Genomic DNA, 21,993 nt, shown 5'->3' with positions numbered 1-21,993 from the left:
GACATTGTAACTGGATGAAACCAATCCATTATTACCCCAAACAAAATGATTATAGTCACTTTACGCATTAAGTCAATTATTGCAGCAGCACAAACCGTGTCATTCTCTTTGACAACCAGTGTTTTTATAAACACAAACTGTTTACTGTTTCACCCCCGAATATCACAAACTGAAATCATGAAAACTGCCTGAAGCCAAGCAACCAGATTACATCATTTAGCTTTTGCCATTTGTGTGTCCAATAGGCTTCACTCTATGACCTCTCGGTGGGCGTGGCTTCTGGATCAAAAGAGAGACTTGAGAACACACTTAAAGAACTTAAACATGGTTTATTTCAGAGCGTTGGGTCTTAACAGAACTGATATTCTCTTTAAGACTATCAAGACAATCCTCACTGATATAAATGACTGACTACAGATATAAATACACAATAACAGAACTCAAAAATGTATAAACAAAGCACTCATTCAGTCGAATCTCTGCTCACAACTTGTAAAGTCCAATGGTTCACAAAGTCCAACAGTAGATTGGCACACAGAGAAGGCCGACGGAACGAGCCGGAGACAAATACTTACAAACTCGAAGCAACTCGTTGGGTTAGAAAAAGGCAATGTGAGACGAATAACAAGGCAAAATCGGAACAGTATTCAAAAACAGACAACTACTTTTGTTTCCAGGAATGGTTGAGAAGCTAAACCACAACAATCGGCGCACAGTATTCGGTTTGATCTCGAAAGCCACGTACACACTGCAGCTACTTTCGATTCGGTCACTTTGCTTAGCAACGCTTGATGTCGTTCTGTCCACACAACAGCGAAATCAAAAGTCAACGAGTCTAATCTCAGTGATTCCCATCCTACCCGAAGCTTTGGTTCACATATAAAAAAAATCACGTCGTCACAACCACATTTACATAAAATCTGTATTATGTACAGAAATTGAATGCAGTGATGTCACTCTCTGACTCTGACGGCTCATCTCAGGTGCTAGAAAATCACTGAAACATCGTGACTCGTATGAACATTTCGTGGCAAATGCTCAAACAGAGGCTTGAGGTGCAAAAAACAAGTGCCTTTGTAAACAACAGTTCACTAATACTGTACGTACACTACCCTGCTGAAATAACAACAACAAAAACCTATAAAGACCATCACAGATATTCTAAAGAAAATATGAGCTATTAGCTTTTTCCGTTAAACCGTTACAAATTCCCTTATGTAGTTCTAGCCATTATTCCAACATCCCACCAAAAGAATCCAGCACATACCAGTAAACACAATTCCAATACAAACGCAATACAATTACCATTATAACCATCCATTAAACGGACGGGGTTGTATTGTTTTTCAGGAGGGCAATGTGGACATACTAACTGTTATCATCAAAAAAACATAAAATGGGGTAAAAGGCACCCATGCATTCGTAACAGCAGCGAGAAACCAAACGGTTGCTATGGTTACCAATATATTGACGGGTACCAGTTCAGGAGTGACTCCAGTGTCCCATCAAGAATGGGCCATAGACATATATACATAAATGCCACATTTGACCGTGTTAGACATCTCAAAGCGACCAATATTTAATGTAGCATTTATGTATAATACCTCTATAAAATGATTCATTGCCGTGGATGTCACTTCTGAAACTCTGCAGTGTGTATGCGGCCAAAGAGACAACAATCGGCTCAGAGATTCTTACCTATTCACATGTACAGTACAGTACAACAACTGTTGGTAATATCTAAAATGAGACTCTCTCTCTCCAACCACAGTGTGGCACGTTCCGGGTTTCCCCGCATCTTTACAAAGAAAAAAAACAAACACCCGGAAAAGGGTCTCCGGTTGTGCCACGTCATCCTTTCTGGCCACGTTTTAGGTCTGTACAAGCAAATAAAATATGAAGTCTTTAAAACACCCATTTGTCTTAACAAAATAATTTGATCCATTAAAATTTCACATAGCAAAAAAAGTAACAGATCTCCATATATATCTATATATATTTATACCTTATATGTACACACACTCGCATACAAATTTGGCAGACAGAACATGAATTAGTTCTTTATTGTAAACAGCTCTCGGGTGTTCTTTCTCACGTCCTATTACATTCACTGTTCCAGTTCTAACTTCTCTTAATACTCAAGATTTGTGCTTGTAGAAAGGCCCCCCCTCGCATGAAAACACTTTCTTTTGGAGATATCCTGTGGGATGTGCAGAGCTCATTTGAAACCTTCTCGGCCGGCTGTAGCTCTCGGCACACACCGACCCTGGAGTGGGACACGGGAAGAGGACTAGCAGGATTTGGAGGGAATGTTCCGTGTACTCAGTTCTCTTCATCCGTGATGTACTCCTCCCTGACGGCTTTCTCCGGGATCGCCTCCAGACTGCGACAGCTATTGGATTCGGACGACGGCCCCGGCACCCCCTTCACCAGGTTACACGCGAGGGCGGCGTAGTGGATCTGGTTTAGGTTTTCCAGCACTTCGGCACGGGCGTGTTTCAACAGATCGGTTTGGCCCTGAGAAGACAACCAACAGATGTCAATGCAAGCCACTTTATGTGAAGAATTAACCCCCAAAAAATTACTCAAATTTTCTAAGCCTCGTGTCCTTCAAAACCTGACTTCAAAATGTTACCAAATTTTCAGTTTGGGTGCTTTGTAGCATAAATAATACACTCCATACAACATTAAATTGATCTTTGAAAATACTTGTTTTAACTAATACCAAGTGTTCAGCCACAATTGAAGGTCATTTGTGTTCTGAAGGAAATGAGAGAGAACAATGACACAGTTTCCCTTGTAAACACATTTGCTTTGTTTTCAATAATCAATTATCATTTCATTATCACAAATAACCATCATGTGTATTTTACTTTTATGTGACGTCTCTTTCAACATCACACATAGTAAAAAAATCCTTGGTTTTTTTCTCTCCATTTTGGCCTTCCATCCACACTGAGACACTGTTTTCGTCCATAAAAGCTATGTTTTTTGTTGAAAATGCTTTTCAAAGCAGATACATGTGAAAATCCTGTTTTCACACTGCAGTGTTGACTGTGAAAATAATAATGTGACCCTTTCTTATGGTTTACTCATGCACAGTACGGACACAGAGCTCTCACGATATCAGATTTTCACAACAGTGTTGTCGAGACCGAAGAATTCACAATATCAATCGAAACGTTTTTGGATAGTACCTTTAAGTTGTGAAGTACATTAGTTTAAGCATATAATCATACTTTTAGTCCACTACATTTCAGAAATAAACATTGTTGCTGTTTCAACATCTGTACTGAGGTACATTAAAATCTAGTACTTACTGTTTCAAAGTACTTTGATGTAATGTTTAATGTTCTTAAATACTCTAAAAAAGGTACAAATATTCTACAGTAGCCCAGTAGTGTTGTCAAATTTAGAGCATCGAAAAGGAGGGGGAGTGGTTTAATGAGCTGTTGGATGCAATTCCCAACCTCACCACTAGATGCCGCTACATTATATACACTGGACCTTTAAGGCAAAACATAACATGTAATTTACGTATTTATTTATGTATTAGAGTCAACACAAATAATCATGTTTGTTTTATTTCATGGTTCTAGATACTAGCGGAATATTGTGACACACCTACAGGGCAGCAATCGGTTTGAGATCTCAGTGTGGATGAACAAGTTTTGTAAAATGCTTAAAAAGTTAAAAAACCTGTGGAACATATTTAAATGAAAGGAGTTAAACAAATGATGTTTTATTGACAAGGTTTAGGAGGAGCACGTGCAGATAACTAACCCGGCGGGCTTTCCATGACCAATCTCACCAATCATCCTTTTAGATTTGGTAAAAGACGCTTTACACTCATTCTCTCTACATTTTCGGAGCATCCCTCCTCCACCCCGACTCCTCACCATCAGCCCGTTTTTAGCGCAGCATAGCGGGGGGGACCGGACAAGGGGCCTCCCCGGATAAGGGGTGGGAGCTCAGAGTTTGGAGGAACTACCAAGCTCGGAGCCCTCTCCCCAGGACAACAAGCCAAATACACATACTATCCGTCCCTTTTAATCCGTACTTGTGATCTGCGAGGCGAACTCGTGAAATGAAAAACGTAGTAAAAAAATGCAATGAGTGCAATTACCTTCAAAATTGTAATGTTCCAGGTAAAGCTCTCCACAGATTTATTGAGCTTTCGTCCCTTCAGCCCTTCCTTCACAGCCATGTCATGCAGTTTCTCATGGAACTCCATTGCTGAAATAAAAAGGTAAATATTTTAAGTAGGACTGAACGATACAGCTAAATATGATCACTCGGTATCATTCTTCATATTTAAATAATGTTTCTGAAGTAGATAAGGTGTGTATTTTTACCAACAAGTGGAGCTATAAACCAATGTTGAAACAATAAAAACCAATCATGTTTTCTACTCAATGTTTTCATCACAGAAACATTTAAATGCTCAATAAAACAATAATGAGCAATATTTCTCCGCTTCTATTTTCCTATAATTCATACATCACGAAGCTCGGATTGTCAGCAATCACAGGCAGTCATGCATGTACTGCACTTACAACATGCTTTTGATCCTGCTCACTGACGCTGACAAAGAACAAAGAAACGATGGGAAGTGGGTTCATACAAACACATTCACACATCACCACAAGGTTATTTTGCACCATTGGTTTGGAATAAATGCCCACAGGAGAGATGAAAACCGGTTCATTGTTCTGGTGTTTAACATCCACATGCATGCATGTTACGGGAATCAAGCTTAATCACAAGTGTCACCTTTTTCCTGGAGCCGCACAAAACAAATCAGGATACTAAACGCTGGTGACATGATCAGAAATCGGGCATCTAAAACACATGAAAAACAGAGGGAAAGAGACGAGAAAATGCGAGCGTGGGCGCTGCAGAGGGACGCCAAATTCTTTCAAACCGCATTAACATCACGAGGAACAACGAGAAGAGATTTGTCACTGAAAACATGCTGGAATTCTGTCCGTTTCTTTACTGCATTCACCTGCTGATCGGAAATATGAACGCTGAAATGTCAAGTTGTGTTGACAAAGGTTACGAGCGTTAAAGAAATATATTACAAATACAAAAAACAACCATAAAGCAAGGACACTACATACTAATATAAAAAGTATATTTTTACACAAGAAGCAAAACAGTGTGAGATAATAAAAGCTCTCACAAACCTCCTACATTCAATTCACAAAAGTAAAAAATTGCCAGTGGGATAAACAAATAGTTTATATGTTCTCTGAAAATGATCTAATGCAATCTTTGGAAAATAAATGTAAATAAATGAAATCAATGCATCAGGATCTTTAGATATGATATGAAAACGTTTGCATCAAGATTAACTTTTCCATTAAAGCGCATCAGCAATGGACCAATCAGATGAATCTGGGGGTGTATAAAAACATCTCTAGTGTATAACGCACATCAACATACAACAAACTGTGGGAAATAATGCATCAATAAACACGCTTTCTATTCAAAGCTGTCACACAGTCCATGTGATTTTATCGCAAGAAAGCTAAATCCTTTCATGTTTATAGCTAATACAATCTCACTTCAGTCCTGTTACTCCCCGTCAGTCATTTAAACATGGCTCTCAAGATACAGATTGCTAGCCAATGAGGCAGCACACACGCCCACAGAGACAGCGCTTGACTTCGTACAAATAGAGCAATAATGCTCAAGAGGGTGATGTCATTACAGCGGACAGCATCAGCATATTTCAAGATGATTTGTCTTCATTCTTGACACGGTTTTCACAGTGCGACGGAGGGTCCTCATGACTCCGAGCACACCAGATTTGACTGCGGTGAGTACGCAGAGGCGCTGTCGGTTTAGCGATGCGCAAACTTGCAGAGGAAGGTGACCGGTGGCACTCCGACTGCACTACATGGCAGCGGTTGCCTAGCAACATACTGTAGGAAAACCCGGGCTGTAATTCCACAAGCACCGCTCCCGAGCGGCCTCTCTCTGAATGCATTCTCTGTGGAACGTTCAGACACCATGAAAGAACGACACGGCCCCTGACCGCTCGTGTGGAGGCGGCAGCGTGCTTCTGAGACACCTGCACATCACTTTGTGGGCCTTTAAATCACTTGTGCTTTAAAATGAGAAATAATGAGGCTTGTGTTGTCTGTCAGCATCAATGATGAGAGCGAGTTCAACGGTAGCTGTTGCAAAACGTTTCTTGCCAACTCAAATTGTGTTCTTTTACTGAAATAACAATTAACCTTAAGATTAGAAAATTTGTTAGAAATTAGTAGTGTTTGCACCAAAATGAAAATTCTGGGCCGAAACCAATAACAAAAATTCAGGAGGCACTTCAGGCCAAAACGTAACCGAAAAAACTTTTTAAAATAATATTAAAAAAACTTAAAACCACAAAAATGATAGAGAAAATATTTTAAAACAACACTTAATATGGACAGTATAAAAATATGTGCATCATCTGCACTTGCTGAGCTTGCTTGTGCATCCAAGCAAAAAAACGCTTAAACAAATGAACACGTGACATTTTTAGTCATAGGAATAAACTGTTTTAAAGTGTGATGCACAACAGCCAAGTGACCTTCCCCAAATGAAGATGTATGGGAACCACAGACTGCGAGAGCTGGAGTCAAAAACCAGAGCAGCCAATGGACGGACCGCCCTCTTTATATGATAAATATGCCCAATGAGATATTACAGAAACAATTTATTAAAGTATTGTTTCTGTCATCTCTGTCCCCACCACTTTTCAAAATTTGAAAGTTACGCCACTACAATAAGTTTATACATGGTATACAAGCAGTCTGCTCGGCTTTAAAACCTGCACGAATCAATGTCCGACAATAAAAAAAACTGAATGAGAAAACTCAAAAATTTGCATTAGCATGTGAACACCACAGTGGATAATCTCCTATTGTCAATTTGTAAGGTGATGCTAACATCCACAAACATTTATAAAATGGTTCTTTTTTGTGTAGACCTCTGACAAGCATGGACGGTTCTGCACTATTCAAAAAACACCATGTTATTTCCACCGTGAAAGTATTGATCTATCGTCAGAGACCAGTTTTTATTATTGAGGACAGGGGATGCCGGAGTTTTCACCGGATCCTATGGGGAAACACCTCCATATTGACCCACTTTTCCTATTCACAATTAGCTCTCCTGTTAAAAGTCCCACAGGAGTGGCATCAGACCACGGGCCATTAGCACATTTTCTGCTTGCGTTCTGCCACACCTCAAGTGAAGAATGTTTCGCATTTAATGTGTTGAGCAAAGTCACCGTGGTGTGCCAAGCTGCATATGAAGCGCAAGAGGGATTGATTTATGGTGTTTATAGTGCTTCAGCTCAGATCAGACAAAGCAGTTTCTCTACTATTCTGTTGGAACAAAATAGGATTAATATTTAATGTGGCCACAGAGTCTGGTCATCAATAAATGCTTTGAGGTTTAAACTGCATTAAAAGAAGAAAATGATAAGATCAGTCATGTGGTTAATTGGGTTGTCAGTGCTTGCTATATAAAATGGTTGTTAGCCTGTTGCTATGGTGTTCTGAGTGGTTGCTAGGGTTTGCTGTGCGGATGCTACAGTGTTGTTAGACAGAAAATGATTGAAATGATTTCTTTTAATCATAAGCAATGATTGACAGAGATCATGTTGTATACGTCCATACTGGTGTTAATTTTGTTCACGAAAACAATGACAAAAAATATTCGTCAACGACTATTTTCCCCGGATGAAGACGAGACAATGACGAGGCGAAAAGTAATTCCCATTAAACGACAACTAAGATTATATCAGCATGCAATATCGTTAATAAAATAAAAGCTTATCCCAAAACTTTTTTATGTCTTTGTCGAAATAAATAGAAGATAAATAATAACGATTTTGTGCCAGTGGTGTAGCTAGAGTTTTATATATGGGGTGGAAAGGGGGTGGTCACGTTACTTCAGAGGGTCCACAGACCATGACAGAAAATACGTGTATCCCTGACTTGGCATCGAGTTGTAAATAAATAAATCCTAAGACTGCAGATTAGAGGTAGTGATTTTTTGGTTTGTCGCAATTGTGACAACTTACCTGGCTGAATCTGACTTGAAATGGCTCGCAAGTGTGTATGTTTTAATGTTCCATATGTTCAGCAAATTATTTAATTTTATAAAAAATCTCAGTTATGATTATTATTATTATAGCAGGTTTCCAAGCCACCCATTTTTCATTTTAAATATCGCAATAAACACCATAAGGTGGATGGTATACCGTACCGTATATTATCGTACTGTGAGATTTTGATATTGTTACATCCTTAGAAACTTTGCAAGACCATTAACTACTGTGCATCAACATTCATTTTTTAACAACAGGATGGGAAATAACACCTGTGATATTGGAAAGCAAATATACGGTATTGATTTTGACCCTGGCACGTCCGCTGCTGTTGTGTGTGTTTGGGCGTGTCCGTGATAATTGTTTACTGAGAGAACACACAATGAACTCAAGCAGCCTCCTGTTTCACAATTTCATCAGCCGAGATCAATCAGACAAACTCTGGCAGTCTTCCGCATCGATCACCTGTCAATCACCATCTCCTAGCAACAAAACCTCTTAAAATAATGATTGTCAATTTTTCCACGTCACCGAGTGATATGAACACATCTGAACGGAAGGTAAATGCTTAAATCACACAACGTATCGTAGCGGTGGGGGTAGATTTAAATCCGTCTGCTTTTCAAATTAAATTTTGACTCCTGAATTGATTTGTCAGATTGGAACCGAAGCTCAAAACAAGGCCAAGTTGCTTGCTGTATTCATTCATTTATTTATTTAGAAATTAGATGTTATTTATTAGAATGAACTTACTCGTTGAATAAATACCATGCACTGTGCTGTGTTTTAACTTTTCTGTTTTTCCTGTTTGCCCCTGTAAAGCTGCTTTGAAACAATACACATTGTGAAAAGCGCTATATAAATAAACTTGAATTGAAATTGAATGTATACTACACTGCTTACTTCAAAAGAATCAATACCATTTCAAAGGGACACGAATGCATCTTATGATGACACAAACGCTTGATAGAAAGACGACCGCCTATCACTTCATTCATGCTTTCCTTTAAATTCAGAGCAAATGCAATTGAGGCGGATCTTGTGCGACTGCATCATGCAGCTGTTTGAACCGCCATTGATTCTAAGGCTTTGATAAGCCGTAGATGTTTTACTGCCCCGTAATAAAAGAAGACACAGAGAGCCACCGACACGATTGAGAGTCAAAACCCCACTCGAACCGTGTTTGAAAAGCAGAACATCACACAGGTTAAAAGAACGCCTCCCTAACAAACCACCGCATTATTCCTGCATTATCTTTGAGGCTTTTTCCATGCAGGCGAGCTTGTGTTTGCCTCGCTGTATTTAAGAGTACCCTCAGATCGAAGGGGTCCGTCGATTTATAAGACACGTGTCCCTGCTGGAACACTGTTTTTCTCTTTTATTTCTTACCTGCTTTCTGGACCTGCAGTATTTTCTCGTAAATGCTGTCCGAGTTTTCTAACAGCGTCCGGCTGGTTTGGATCATCTAAAAACACAGAAAAAGAAGCACATTTGATAAGCAACTGTATGTTATAGTGACTGTGGATTAAGAAACATTGCAAAAAATGAATTTCTTATTAAGCATTATGCATTTTTTTGGTACAAAGTTCTTAATAAAAAATATTTACTTTACAAGAAAAGTGACCTAAGATGTTAAGTCTTTTCATAAAAGAAAATATAAGCTAAGTAAGTTTATGTTTAGAAACGAGCAAAAAAAAAAAATGGAGTAAGATAAATAATCTTGAATTCAGTTTGACCTTTTTCTTAAGTATCTAAATCAAGTTTATTTTTCTTACCCCACTGGCAGTTACTTTCTTGTTTTAGAAGAAAACTAAAAAGCAAGAAAAAAAAAAGAGTAAGATTTAATAATTTGTAATGCTTGGTAAGAATTTCACTTGTCTAAGAGTTTAGAAATCATGTTTTCTGGCAAACCAATTACGGTTTCAATACGTGTGGTTATCATGATTTTACAATAGTAAGCCTGCTTTTTGGTTTTATTTGAAGTAAAACTCTGGTCAATTTTCGTAATTTTGCAAGCACATATACAGTATGACAATGTAAATAATAACATACAAAATTAAGAGATAACTGCAATGTAATTATAAATAAATCGCATATAATTTTAAATCAATATTTTTCTTATTTGCCAATTAATTTGGCAGGACGTACAGTTACCAATACAAACCCCTTCAGTTTAATACAAGAGCCTGTAATATGCTAATTTTAATCAACCGTCATTATATATTACATAATATGCAACTATACTTATTACAGACATTATAAATGCGTTATGTTAGGTGTAAAAAGGCTATGTCGGCTTGTGGTTAAAATTATCTTGTAAAAGGAAATGTTTTGAACATTATGACAAGAACATTATATCATGACAGATGCCTGACACAAATAGTATCTTGCCAAACAACAGCAAACAGACATTGTGTATTGCAAAATGCTACACTGTATGGATAGTTGTATATAAACGGCTCATCTAGTGTAGAAAGTCATAGCAGGTCAGATTTTGTAATACTGTAGATCCTGTTTTGCTCGTGGTGGTCTTGCACACTTCTGTTAAGGTGAGCTGACTCATACATATAAAACTAATACAGAGAGAGATGTCAGCGTTGGGCCAACGGCCACTATTCCCTCACGTCATCCAAACCACACAAGAAATCCGCAGCCCATGTCAATAAATTCTTCTTATGAGTCATCCAACTGCCAAAAGAGGACCAAATTAACTCTAAATTTGATAAAGTACTATATTTTATACGCAGAAAGCAGTATATATTTTTTTGTCATTAAAGTTATTAAATCAAATGAATTCTTCCTTTTAGTGTTCAAACCTGTGCATGACCTGTGCAATATTTCGGGGAACTGTCCCTTTAAATCAACTTATAATGTCTTGTAACATTTTTTAAGGATTTTTTGCACAATTCATAAGTGAAATGAGTTGTTGGGGCGAGACCTTTTCGTTCTCAATGAAATTTACACAGCACATGCACTTGCTGATCTTAACCTTTCAGACTCTTTCAGACCTCAGGGAAGAGTTTATACACAGAGTTTAAGAGAAGAGTCGAATCACACAGAAAAATTAAAAAAAGATGATTGGGGTCAATATTTAAAGGATGATTTTGATGGCGATATAAAATTAAGCAACACTGTAGTAATGTCCATCAATATAATTGAATTAATGTAATATTGTTTATATTTACATTTTTAATAAATGCATCAATAATTTATAGAACATATAAATTACAGTAAACATTACTGTTTACTGATAATAATACGTGACCCTGGAAAACAAAACCAGTCTTATGGGTCAATTTTGAAATTGAGATTTTTACATTATCTGAAAGCTGAATAATTAAGACAATATCTGGAGGAGATAGAACAGTTGAAAACTCTGGAATCTGAGGGAGCTGTAGAAGGCCATTTATTTAGTTTTTATATTTTTAATATAGGAAATTTACAAAATATCTTCATGGAACATGATCTCTACTAAATATTCTAATGATTTTTGGCATAAAAGAAAAATCGATCAATATGACCCATACAATGTATTTTTGTCTTTTACTAAAAAGGTCCCTTTGCTACTCAAGACTGGTTTTGTGATCCGGGGTCACATATTGTATATAACAAGGTATAAAACTGTATATTATGTTGCTGTTCATGGTTGAATTGGTGCAAATATTTTGTATTCTTGTCTGCCAAGGTCTTGGTTCTATTTATCAGGTTTATTTAATTTAACTCTACATCCTTATAGCAGTTTACAGCGTGCAAGGTCACACACCAGTGCCAGATTATCTTTCCATGGCCATGAAGAGGAAGGAAACGGCTGCCTCACTTTCACTCCAGCATCATTTCCTTACAGAAATCCATCATGGCGCTGTGGCAGCACTGCCGGAGGTAAGGAAGAAGCGCACACTTTCTGATGACAGTCAAGACTAGACACCCCTACAGCTTCACACAATTCAGAAAGCTTCTAAAGCCAACCTAGATTTGGTTTTAGTGCCACAAAAGCAAACATTTTAACCTCTTCTGACAATGTAATTATCGGTCATATTTGTTGAAATTTCAAAAATGTTCAGTGCATTCCTACTCATCCGGAATGTGAACGCAATGATTGAATTGTACAGCTTGTTGAGAAGACCTGAACTATTACATTTCTGAGCATTCAGAGACAAAGAATTCTTTACATCAGCTTTGAAGAAGGGAATCAAGCTTTATTTAGAAACCAGAAAGTATAATTTAGTAGATAATAGGTTTTCTTTAAATCATCAGTAAGCAACCATCAAGTCTCAGAACGCCATAGCAACCCATACAGCCTAGCAAATTAAAAACACATAGCAACGTCATGGCCACCTCTTACCAGCCTGTACAGGCCAGCACCACTCATCTCTATTAAAAATCTGGTTTAGTATCCTTTCACACTTCAAAGAAATTGTGCAGTACTGTACAATACAATCGTGACAATCCCTTTGGAGTAAACTCTATATAAACAATTGTAAAATAAATCAGTTGATAGTTATCCAAAAATACAAATTTTGGCATCATTTATTCACCTTTTTGTTGTTAAAAAGCTATCTTTATTCTGTGGAACACAAGAGAAGATATTTGGAGAAATGTCTGTGTTTTGTGTTCATACAAAGGAAGTCTCTGGGGGCCAATGTTGCTTGTTTGGTTTCCAACATTGTTAAAAATATCTTCTCTTGCGTTCTGCAGAAGAAAGAAAGTCATGGAGGTTTGGAATGACGTGAGAATTATTAAATTATTCTTTCATCTTTTAAGTTTAAGATTAAAAAGACGTTACAAATCAAACTGATTCGCTACTGAATCACTTATTTTCAATTCAGCTCTTTATAAAAAAAATAGCTGAAGAATGATCCAGTCACAAAGCTGATAATGCAAACAAGAAAAACTGATCATTATTTAGAAAATATCTAGATTTCCACATGTTCTAAAATATGAGAACCCTGGATCTTTGAGCATGTTAGATGTGGTTCTAACGGTGATCCAGTCGACTGAATCCTGATGCACTCACAGCTGCAGCGGCTGACAGACTCGCTCTCATTACATTACTAATGGCTGAAGAAATTGCAGCCTTGGTGGCAGATGTACCACTGTAAGGGGTATTTATAGAGCAGAGGGGCAGGACGACGACAACAGCATCCCCTCCATAAACAGCAATGCTTTCCCTCCAGTGTACATGCATATACGGTACTGATCGTTTTAGCACCAATATGATCTGTTTGCATGAACATCACTTTATTTACTTGATTTATGAAACTTTGCTTTACATATGGAATAAACGTTTTATAAAAGCAATAAGCCCCATGAAAGACCCCGTGGGTTTCAAGTTTGTTTATAAAAGCTAATGGGGTTTTAGGCACTCCTTAGCTGTTATGCACTGTAGCTGTAAATGCACTGTAACCCACTGCTTCTTGGGGCTTATTGCTTTATAAACTTGTTATATAAAACTTGCTTATAAACTCGTATATGTTTAACAGCACTTCTGGGCGGTTTAACCAAAAATATGGATTGCTGTATTTTTATGGATTTGGGTGGTTGGATGCTGCACAACTGCATATGTATGAAGAAGACGAGTCTGACTTTATAGCTGCGCAGCTGCGTATGTTTGGGGAAGACGAGTCTGACTTTATAGCTGCGCAGCTGGGTATGCTCAGAGAAGAAGAGTCTGACTTTATAGCTGTGCATCTGCGTATGTTTAGAGAAGACAAGTCTGACTTCATAACTGCGCAGCTGCGTATGCTCAGAGAAGGAGAGTTTGACTTTATAGCTGCGCATCTGCGTATGCTCAGAGAAGAAGAGTCTGACATTATAGCTGCGCATCTGCGTATGCTCAGAGAAGAAGAGTCTGACTTTATAGCTGCGCAGCTGCGTATGCTCAGAGAACAAGTTTTGACTTTATAGCTGCGCATCTGCGTATGCTCAGAGAAGAAGAGTCTGACTTTACAGCTACGCATCTGCGTATGTTTAGAGAAGACGAGTCTGACTTTATAGCCGTGCAGCTGCGTATGCTCAGAGAAGAAGAGTCTGACTTTATGGCTGCGCAGCTGCGTATGCTCAGAGAACAAGTTTTGACTTTATAGCTGCGCATCTGCGTATGCTCAGAGAAGAAGAGTCTGACTTTACAGCTACGCATCTGCGTATGTTTAGAGAAGACGAGTCTGACTTTATAGCCGTGCAGCTGCGTATGCTCAGAGAAGAAGAGTCTGACTTTACAGCTACGCATCTGCGTATGTTTGGGGAAGACGAGTCTGACTATATAACCGTGCAGCTGCGTATGCTCAGAGAAGAAGAGTCTGACTTTATGGCTGTGCATCTGCGTATGTTTAGAGAAGACGAGTCTGACTTCATAACTGCGCAGCTGCATATCCTCAGAGAAGAAGATTTTCACTTTATAGCTGCGCATCTGCGTATGCTCAGAGAAGAAGAGTCTGACTTTATAGCTGCGCAGCTGCGTATGCTCAGAGAACAAGAGTTTGACTTTATAGCTGCGCATCTGCGTATGCTCAGAGAAGAAGAGTCTGACTTTATAGCTGCGCAGCTGCGTATGCTCATAGAACAAGAGTTTGACTTTATAGCTGCGCATCTGCGTATGCTCAGAGAAGAAGAGTCTGACTTTATAGCTGCGCAGCTGCGTATGCTCATAGAACAAGAGTTTGACTTTATAGCTGTGCATCTGGGTATGCTCCGAGATGAAGAGTTTGACTTTATAGCTGCGCAGCTGCATATGCTCAGAGAACAAGAGTTTGACTTTATAGCTGCGCATCTGCGTATGCTCAGAGAAGAAGAGTCTGACTTTATAGCTGCGCAGCTGCGTATGCTCATAGAACAAGAGCTTGACTTTATAGCTGCGCATCTGGGTATGCTCAGAGATGAAGAGTTTGACTTTATAGCTGCGCATCTGCGTATGCTCAGAGAAGAAGAGTCTGACTTTATAGCTGCGCAGCTGCGTATGCTCATAGAACAAGAGTTTGACTTTATAGCTGCGCATCTGGGTATGCTCAGAGATGAAGAGTTTGACTTTATAGCTGCATATGTTTAGAGAAGAAGAGGCTGACTTTATAGCTGCGCAGCTGCATATGTTTAGAGAAGACGAGCGTGTCTGAATTTTTATAGGCTCTGCTCGCACTGTACAGAGCAGTCCCGTGTGACTTTGTAACTGCGCAACTCCAGCTGTAAAGACCAAGCGTGTTCCCTACCGGTCTCCTGTTTTTTCTTAAATAACAACCGTGTGCGGTGTACCGGTTCAAACGATAGGCGTACACCGCCCAGTACTATAAAACAGCAGAGGTTTGTATCAGGAATACTCACCATCTCATAAGCAGCCACAACTTTCTTCAGTACTTCAGGCAACAGTCCTTGGGCCTCCACGGTCAGGTACTCATCTTTGAGGTTAAACAGTAGAACCGGGCTGTTGTCTGGCCCGGTGAGGCGTGGAGAGAGGGCCAGAATACACTGCTTCAGATTGGCCACCGCTGACAGACCGCAGAGTTCTTTAAATGGCACAATGGCATTCTGTGGGGGACATGAAGGCCAGAGTGTGCACATGTGATAACATCAGTGAACATATTTCAAAAATGCAAGAACAGATGAGAATATGTTCTGAATGGGACGTTAATGCTGCTGTACTTCAGTTTTCTGCTGTACTTAATTTCTTTGAAAAAGAATGCAGTTTGGAACAATGCATCAAAAGCATTAAACACATCTATATTAATCTAATCACTAATCAAATTTTATGCAAAACAACATTATCAGATAAACAAAATTAGCCTAAAAATAAAAAAGTGCATTACATTGTGGGATATAGTACCCGGTTCAAATTGCTCCATTGCATACAGCAACAGGAAAACATAATAGAAATCACAAAATGATTCTACGCATACTTAACATTAACATACTAGGCACAGCATGCTCCATAAAGTGGATGGTAAATAAGAGTAAAATAGTAAAACAAAGAATAATGTGGTAATATACTAATGAACGAAGGCAGTGACCTAGTTGTACGTGTTATGGGAAATCAAAAACCAAGGCAACGCTGCGTCTAGGTGCCGATTTCCTCGTAATGAACATCTACGAATAAGAAATGCAACAGGAAGTGGTTTAGCAGGCGTGTCTTTCTTCTACAAGAGCACTGATTGTGGGGGAACATCATTTTCTTTGCGAAAGCATCTCTTAGTGAGTGTGAAACACAAGCAATTTCAATATTTAACAAGGCTAACTTTACTCTGTATAAATATCTGTCAACTGTCAACTGTCATAGGCTCAAAGCCTGGAACTGTTTCCACGGGAAGAATGCAATGTAAACAGAGCAGTTAACATAAACTGTAATGCACAATGTGTTATGAGAAAACATAACAGAACAGCTTATGTTGACATAAAAGCAAACCCTAGAGCTAAAGACCCTGTTGTGTTCCATTCTGTCATTTAAAACCATTCACTGTCCAATAACTGGTGGATAGCGCTAGAACTCAAATTATTTTAGAAGAAAATAATACGATTGTGTATTATGATTATTACAATTAACATATAAATTGCAATGATATCATCACTCTTGTGGTCAGTTAAGGAAAAAAATACAATTTGGTTTATGCGTTGATTCAACCTATTTTTGCAGTCACTTTAAAACTCAAAAATACCTGAAATTAAGCAAAATAATGAATAATTCCAAAAAGTTTGGTACAATTTTTGTGACTATATCAACCAGTTATTTACATCATTAAAGCTGCAATCTGTAACTTGTTACAAATAAAAACACATACAATTAAGTTTTAAAAACTGTGTAGCTTAATTATTTAAAGGTTCAATAGCTAAAATTAACCTGCAATTTTACGTTTCAAACAAAGATGGCGATAGAGAGGCAAAAGTTACAGATTGCAGCTGCATAAAAGAGTATAAACTGAGGTCAATCTGGTGCATCCTAATGCAATAGACTAATAACCTGAAACAACATCTGCACTATAATCTTTAGATAAAACAAACTCACATTCTGTGAGTTTAAAATCTCCTCAGTGCTTTCTTGTTAAAGTAACAGTTCCCTTTATCCATGCGACAGCCTAATCTCTTCTTAAGCATGCCAGAGGAAACGCTCAACCGCGTGTTATGCAACAGATTCTCCCCATTTAATATTAAAAAGGAATTTGGCTGATCTTCTACCTGTAGCCTATTTATGTATTTTTAGTTCTCATGTCTAAAAAAGGAACATTACAAATCTCCAGATGATCTTGGAAACGTTGTTTTGCCAGTTTGACTAGTTGTGTAACATACAGGAATTGCAAGTGATTCAAATCAGTCGTTTTTGTTTATCTGTGCAAGAAGACTTCACTTGCTCAATACTCCAGGGCTTCTGATTTCCCCTCTCAGGATGAACTTTTTGATGCGTTTGTCATTTGAGAGAACATTCTCACGCTAATGAAAAGACACCTCCCAAACCAAGATAAAGCCGGCCGGCCACTGTATTCTGCGGATTGAATAATTTGGTCTATCATATGCATAACTAAGCAACACGTGCTTCTAGTAGCCTTATTTTGCAATTTTTTGACATAAACTACAATTCATTACAAATAATTCATGCTTCCTGCATATGCTTCCTGCATTCACTGGAACTACTGAAACGGCCAAACCTGTTCATTAGATGGGAGTTTCCACATACTCTAGGCTGTTTATATTTATAGAGTTAATAACTGGTTACAGGATGATACTCAGTAAAGTCAACATTCTCACCTGCATGTTCTCTCTGAGATCTGTGGCATCCCGAAGTGGCTGTGCGGCAGTTTTGAAGACTTCATCCAAGGCTTTGATGAGAAGTATCCTCATGGTGGCATATTCCCTACCCCGTTTACCCTTGCGGACAGAAAGCCCCCTTTTGTGAGGTTTCCCCCCACCGCGGCGGTTGGTAATGGCCACATGGACGAAGAGCCAGGCATGTGGAAGTACTTCACCTGTAAGAGACTGCAGGGGAATGTGTCGGAAACCCGGCTGAATGCACTCGAATGGAATCGTGTGCTGACCAATAAACTCGTCGCCAATGTAGTCATCATCCAAAACAACAAAGCGCACCATCGCCAGCTCTGGAAGGTTAATTTGAAACTCAAAACTCTCATCGAAAATAGGATTGTCACCGTTCTGATGGACCGTTTTAGTCCTCTGTTCTGCACAATCCGCGGGGATGCCATGAATTTCCACGTAAACGTAGGGATCCACGACATCGCCTTTGGAGCCTGAGCCCTTGGGTTTGGGGAAATTTTGTCCACTAATAATCTTTATGTGAAGGAGTTGTGGAGACACTCCTGGAACGGAGTCTTTAGTATTGGCACTAAAATAAGACACTTGCTCCCTCATGATTGCTGGACGGAGAACATAACCGCAGTTCCCGTTCTGCCGGAACCAGCCGATGTTTAGGTCCATCATAAGTCCTGGAGTTTGATAGTTCATTGCTACTATTTGACAGCCACATTTCCAAAAGTCCTGTGGGTTCATGTTGCTTGAATCAATTCGCATTGGACTGGGGTAAACTCTCGCCAGAAACTTCTTATTGTAGTTCACAAAGTCTCCAGGATGGTCAGTGGCACACTTACTGGCAAAGACCTCATTGAAGGAGCAAAGCTCCCAGTGCTTCTGATTCTGGAAAGTGGTCTGAAAATCCTTAAATCTAACAGATTTACACAAGGATACCAAATCAGATAAATCCTTGCAGAGCTGAAACTTTTTGGGTTGAGCAACCGTCTGCTGGTCTCCTCCTTGTTCACTGTTCAGCCGCTGAGACATTTCGGCCCCCTCGTCTTCATCGGTCACTTCACCTTCTGTTCCAGTGAAGTTGCTAGCCAGTTTCTTTCCCTTCAAAAGAATCTTACCCTTTAGTTCAGAGGGGGACGGAAGGTAGCTGTCATCAAGGTTGGGAGGGTCAAAATGTATTTTGTCACCAAGTATTTTTTTCAGATGCTGAAACATAACCTTCTGTTGCTTCAATGAGCAGTGGTTCTCCAAGCACAAGATTAAAGGAAATTCCGAGGCCACGAAGGCATATTTGTTGATGGTGTCAATGACGCTTCGGAAAACGATCTGCGAGGTCATCGTGTGGCCGGTGTAAATGACCGGTTCGTTATCTGGCCCATCCCAAATGTCAAGCTCCACACTTCTGCAGCCCATCTTTAAGGCCCGGATGTACCCATTTATATCCGAAGGACCCCTAAACTGGTCCTCAATCAGGTAGGTGTTATGCGAGGAGTTGATGTAATAGTGAGACAGAGGTTGGTTCATGTCTTGGCATATGGTTTTTTGTTCAGGATCAAAAACATGGCAGTCTGGTGACATGAGGTAATTGGTAAATCCATCCAGAGAGAGCCATCCGTTGACCTGTCCCTCCTTTGAGGGTTCGTATTTCTGAATGACCTCCACGCTGATGTCCTCACTGACGTTGGCCATACCCTGTTCTGCCTCCAAGAATTTCTTCAAGTCCTTTGTATCAAGAAATTCCTTGTTGCTGGAGAACTGAACTAACAAAAAGTAAATTTCCGGTCTTGTGCAAAGATCATGAAAGACTTCATTGAACTCCTCCATGGTCACATCGCAACCCGTTTTATCTTTCGCTTTGTGCAACTCTTTGAACTTAAGCTCTATCTTGATATTTTTGAGTCCGGGACTTAACTTCTTGATCATCTGTACGGCCGAAGAAAGACTAAGGGATTTTCCACTGCCGTTCGCACCCCTGTCCTCAAAGAGGTCGCCCAGCCAAGAGGCGCGCATGCTGTCCTGGCTACTTTGAATCATGTTAAGAGTGTGCTTTCCATACGATATGAGGTACCTGAGTCCCGTCACCCATATATTTGCTACATCAGCTGAGTTTGCCACCAAATCAAGCATCTCATAGTTTTCCCCGTAAATGATGGAGAATGCGCAGTCCTCGGAAATCTGATCAGAAATACCGTTGGTCCTGAAGGTTTCTGTGTTCTTGCCTGTTCGCACCTCTTTGATAGATTTGACGTCGATCTTGGCCTTGTCCGATTCTTTTTTTGAAGGCTCCCACCGCAGGGACTGCATGTCGGCATCCAGCAGAAAGTAGCGGTGGTAAACTCTGGAGTTGGAGCGAACTTTCCTCAGTTCTGAGCCTTCTACCATTGAATTAATGCAGTCGCTTGCGCTGCTGATCTTCTTCTCTGTTGGCATGCTACTAAATGACACAGTCTTCTTCCTTTCTTTGCATCGCCTGGAGCCATCCTGGAAAATAAAATGACACAGTCAGTACTGAATCTCTATAATTTGTCACAAATACATATTAAGGGGAGCACATACTCCTTTAAATTAGGCTTGGTTTAAACATTTTTCCAAATAAACGGCAGTTTCACATAAAAAAATACAAATACACGTACATATATTTAGGAAATATTTAGATATATTAATTTATATATACCAATAATTAAAATTATATATAAATGTTTATGCATTTTTGTATTTTATATCTTTCTTAAATACATGCATGTGTATCTTATTGTGTTTATAAATACACAATTAATATGCAAACTACACAGACATATATTATGTGAACACAAACTTTTATTCTGGATGCGATTAATCGTTTGACACCCCAAGTAACTATAAAATACCTATTATAAAAAGTACAAAAAGAAAACATATATATTAAAATACCTTTTTACATTTAAAGCAACACTTTAGAACTTTTGCTCACGGCTCCCCCATGTGGTTGACTAGCACAATTGTCAGTAACCAGTGTCGTAAATAATGTCGCTGTATGAGCTTTTCCTGGAGGCGATGCAATACACGTTTACTAAGCTGATGAAACCAAGAATGCAGAAACATTGTTTGGAAACCATGTGGGACTCTTCCGCAGGCAGAGGATGGGCTGGGTTTTTCGGTGTACCGAGCCGAACACAGAACTTACTGAGTGTGGTTTTAGCTATGAGGCTTCTCAAGTAGCAGCGGCAGTAGACCTTGTCCATGTGAAAGCTGTTCAACCACTATAGTTTAAGTTAAAGAGACATAGTTTCAAGGTCGAAAAACTGAAAAGTGTTGCTTTAAATTTGCACAGTTTTTGTAAGAGGAGGTAGCACCTCTCCTTAAAAGCACAATCGTGTAAGGAGGACATTTTTTCACAGCTCGTATTAAAAACACGGGACAGATTTTATGAAGTTACTTCGATGTGTCCTCGTTCTGTTTTATCATCTCTGCTTACATCGGTTTTAATCACTCATGCTGATTTCACCCGACTGGAACATCAATGTGCCACTTTCTTTTATAACACCCAGAGCCCAAAGCCAGGAAAATATTGAGCTAAACCGGGTTTCATTTAGAAAATAATTACAACACTTTCACAAAGACACAGCAGGTAAAGTCTCGAGTGGGTTAAGCATGGCCTAAGGTACAATTTATATAAACTGAAATATCTCATGCACTATTTCAACATACATATAACAGATGATCTGTTCTGGTTTGTTAAACAAGTTGTATTGAATGCATTAATACATGCTAAAAGAATAAATAAATAAAAAAGTTCAGAGCCCAAATATTAAAATAAATCCCACACAGATAACAATCTCGGTGTTGTGCGAAAACCATGTCATATCCAAAGCAAACTGTTGCATTGTAGATAAGTTTAGGAGTGTCTCAACTGGGCAATTTTTAAGGGTACAATAAAGGATGCCAATGGAGAAAAAAAGTACATAAACCTGTAAAACGAAACCTACACATTCAACGGAATGAACTGAACTAAGTAAGTGGTATTTAATGTTGTTCAGATGAAATTGAATCACAACTCTTTCTATTGGAGAGTATGGATTCCCACAAATGCATTGATTTACCAGTGAGTTTTTATTATTAACATTTCACACACAAATCATTGTGTAGAAGGGCTAGGAAATGTAATCTACAAT

The 21,993-nt window shown here is 39.0% G+C and overlaps 1 protein-coding gene across 1 annotated transcript in view; it reads right to left on the bottom strand.

Moving 5' to 3' along the window:
• Positions 1-309: 309 nt before the first annotated feature.
• LOC130432730 (inactive phospholipase C-like protein 2) overlaps positions 310-21,993 on the bottom strand; it is a 38,861-nt gene continuing 17,177 nt past the window's right edge. Inside the window, exons 2-6 of the mRNA XM_056762223.1 lie at positions 17,831-20,323; positions 15,422-15,625; positions 9,500-9,575; positions 4,127-4,236; positions 310-2,517 (exon numbers count right to left, since the gene is read on the bottom strand). Coding sequence (XP_056618201.1) covers positions 2,323-2,517; positions 4,127-4,236; positions 9,500-9,575; positions 15,422-15,625; positions 17,831-20,323 — 3,078 coding nt within the window. The 3' untranslated portion in view covers positions 310-2,322. The remainder of the gene's footprint in view (positions 2,518-4,126; positions 4,237-9,499; positions 9,576-15,421; positions 15,626-17,830; positions 20,324-21,993) is intronic.

The sequence above is a fragment of the Triplophysa dalaica genome, chromosome 12, assembly GCF_015846415.1.
Source record: "Triplophysa dalaica isolate WHDGS20190420 chromosome 12, ASM1584641v1, whole genome shotgun sequence".
Classification (NCBI taxonomy): domain Eukaryota; kingdom Metazoa; phylum Chordata; class Actinopteri; order Cypriniformes; family Nemacheilidae; genus Triplophysa; species Triplophysa dalaica.
Note: the sequence above shows the minus strand (reverse complement) of the source record. Positions and strands in the feature narration are given on the sequence as shown.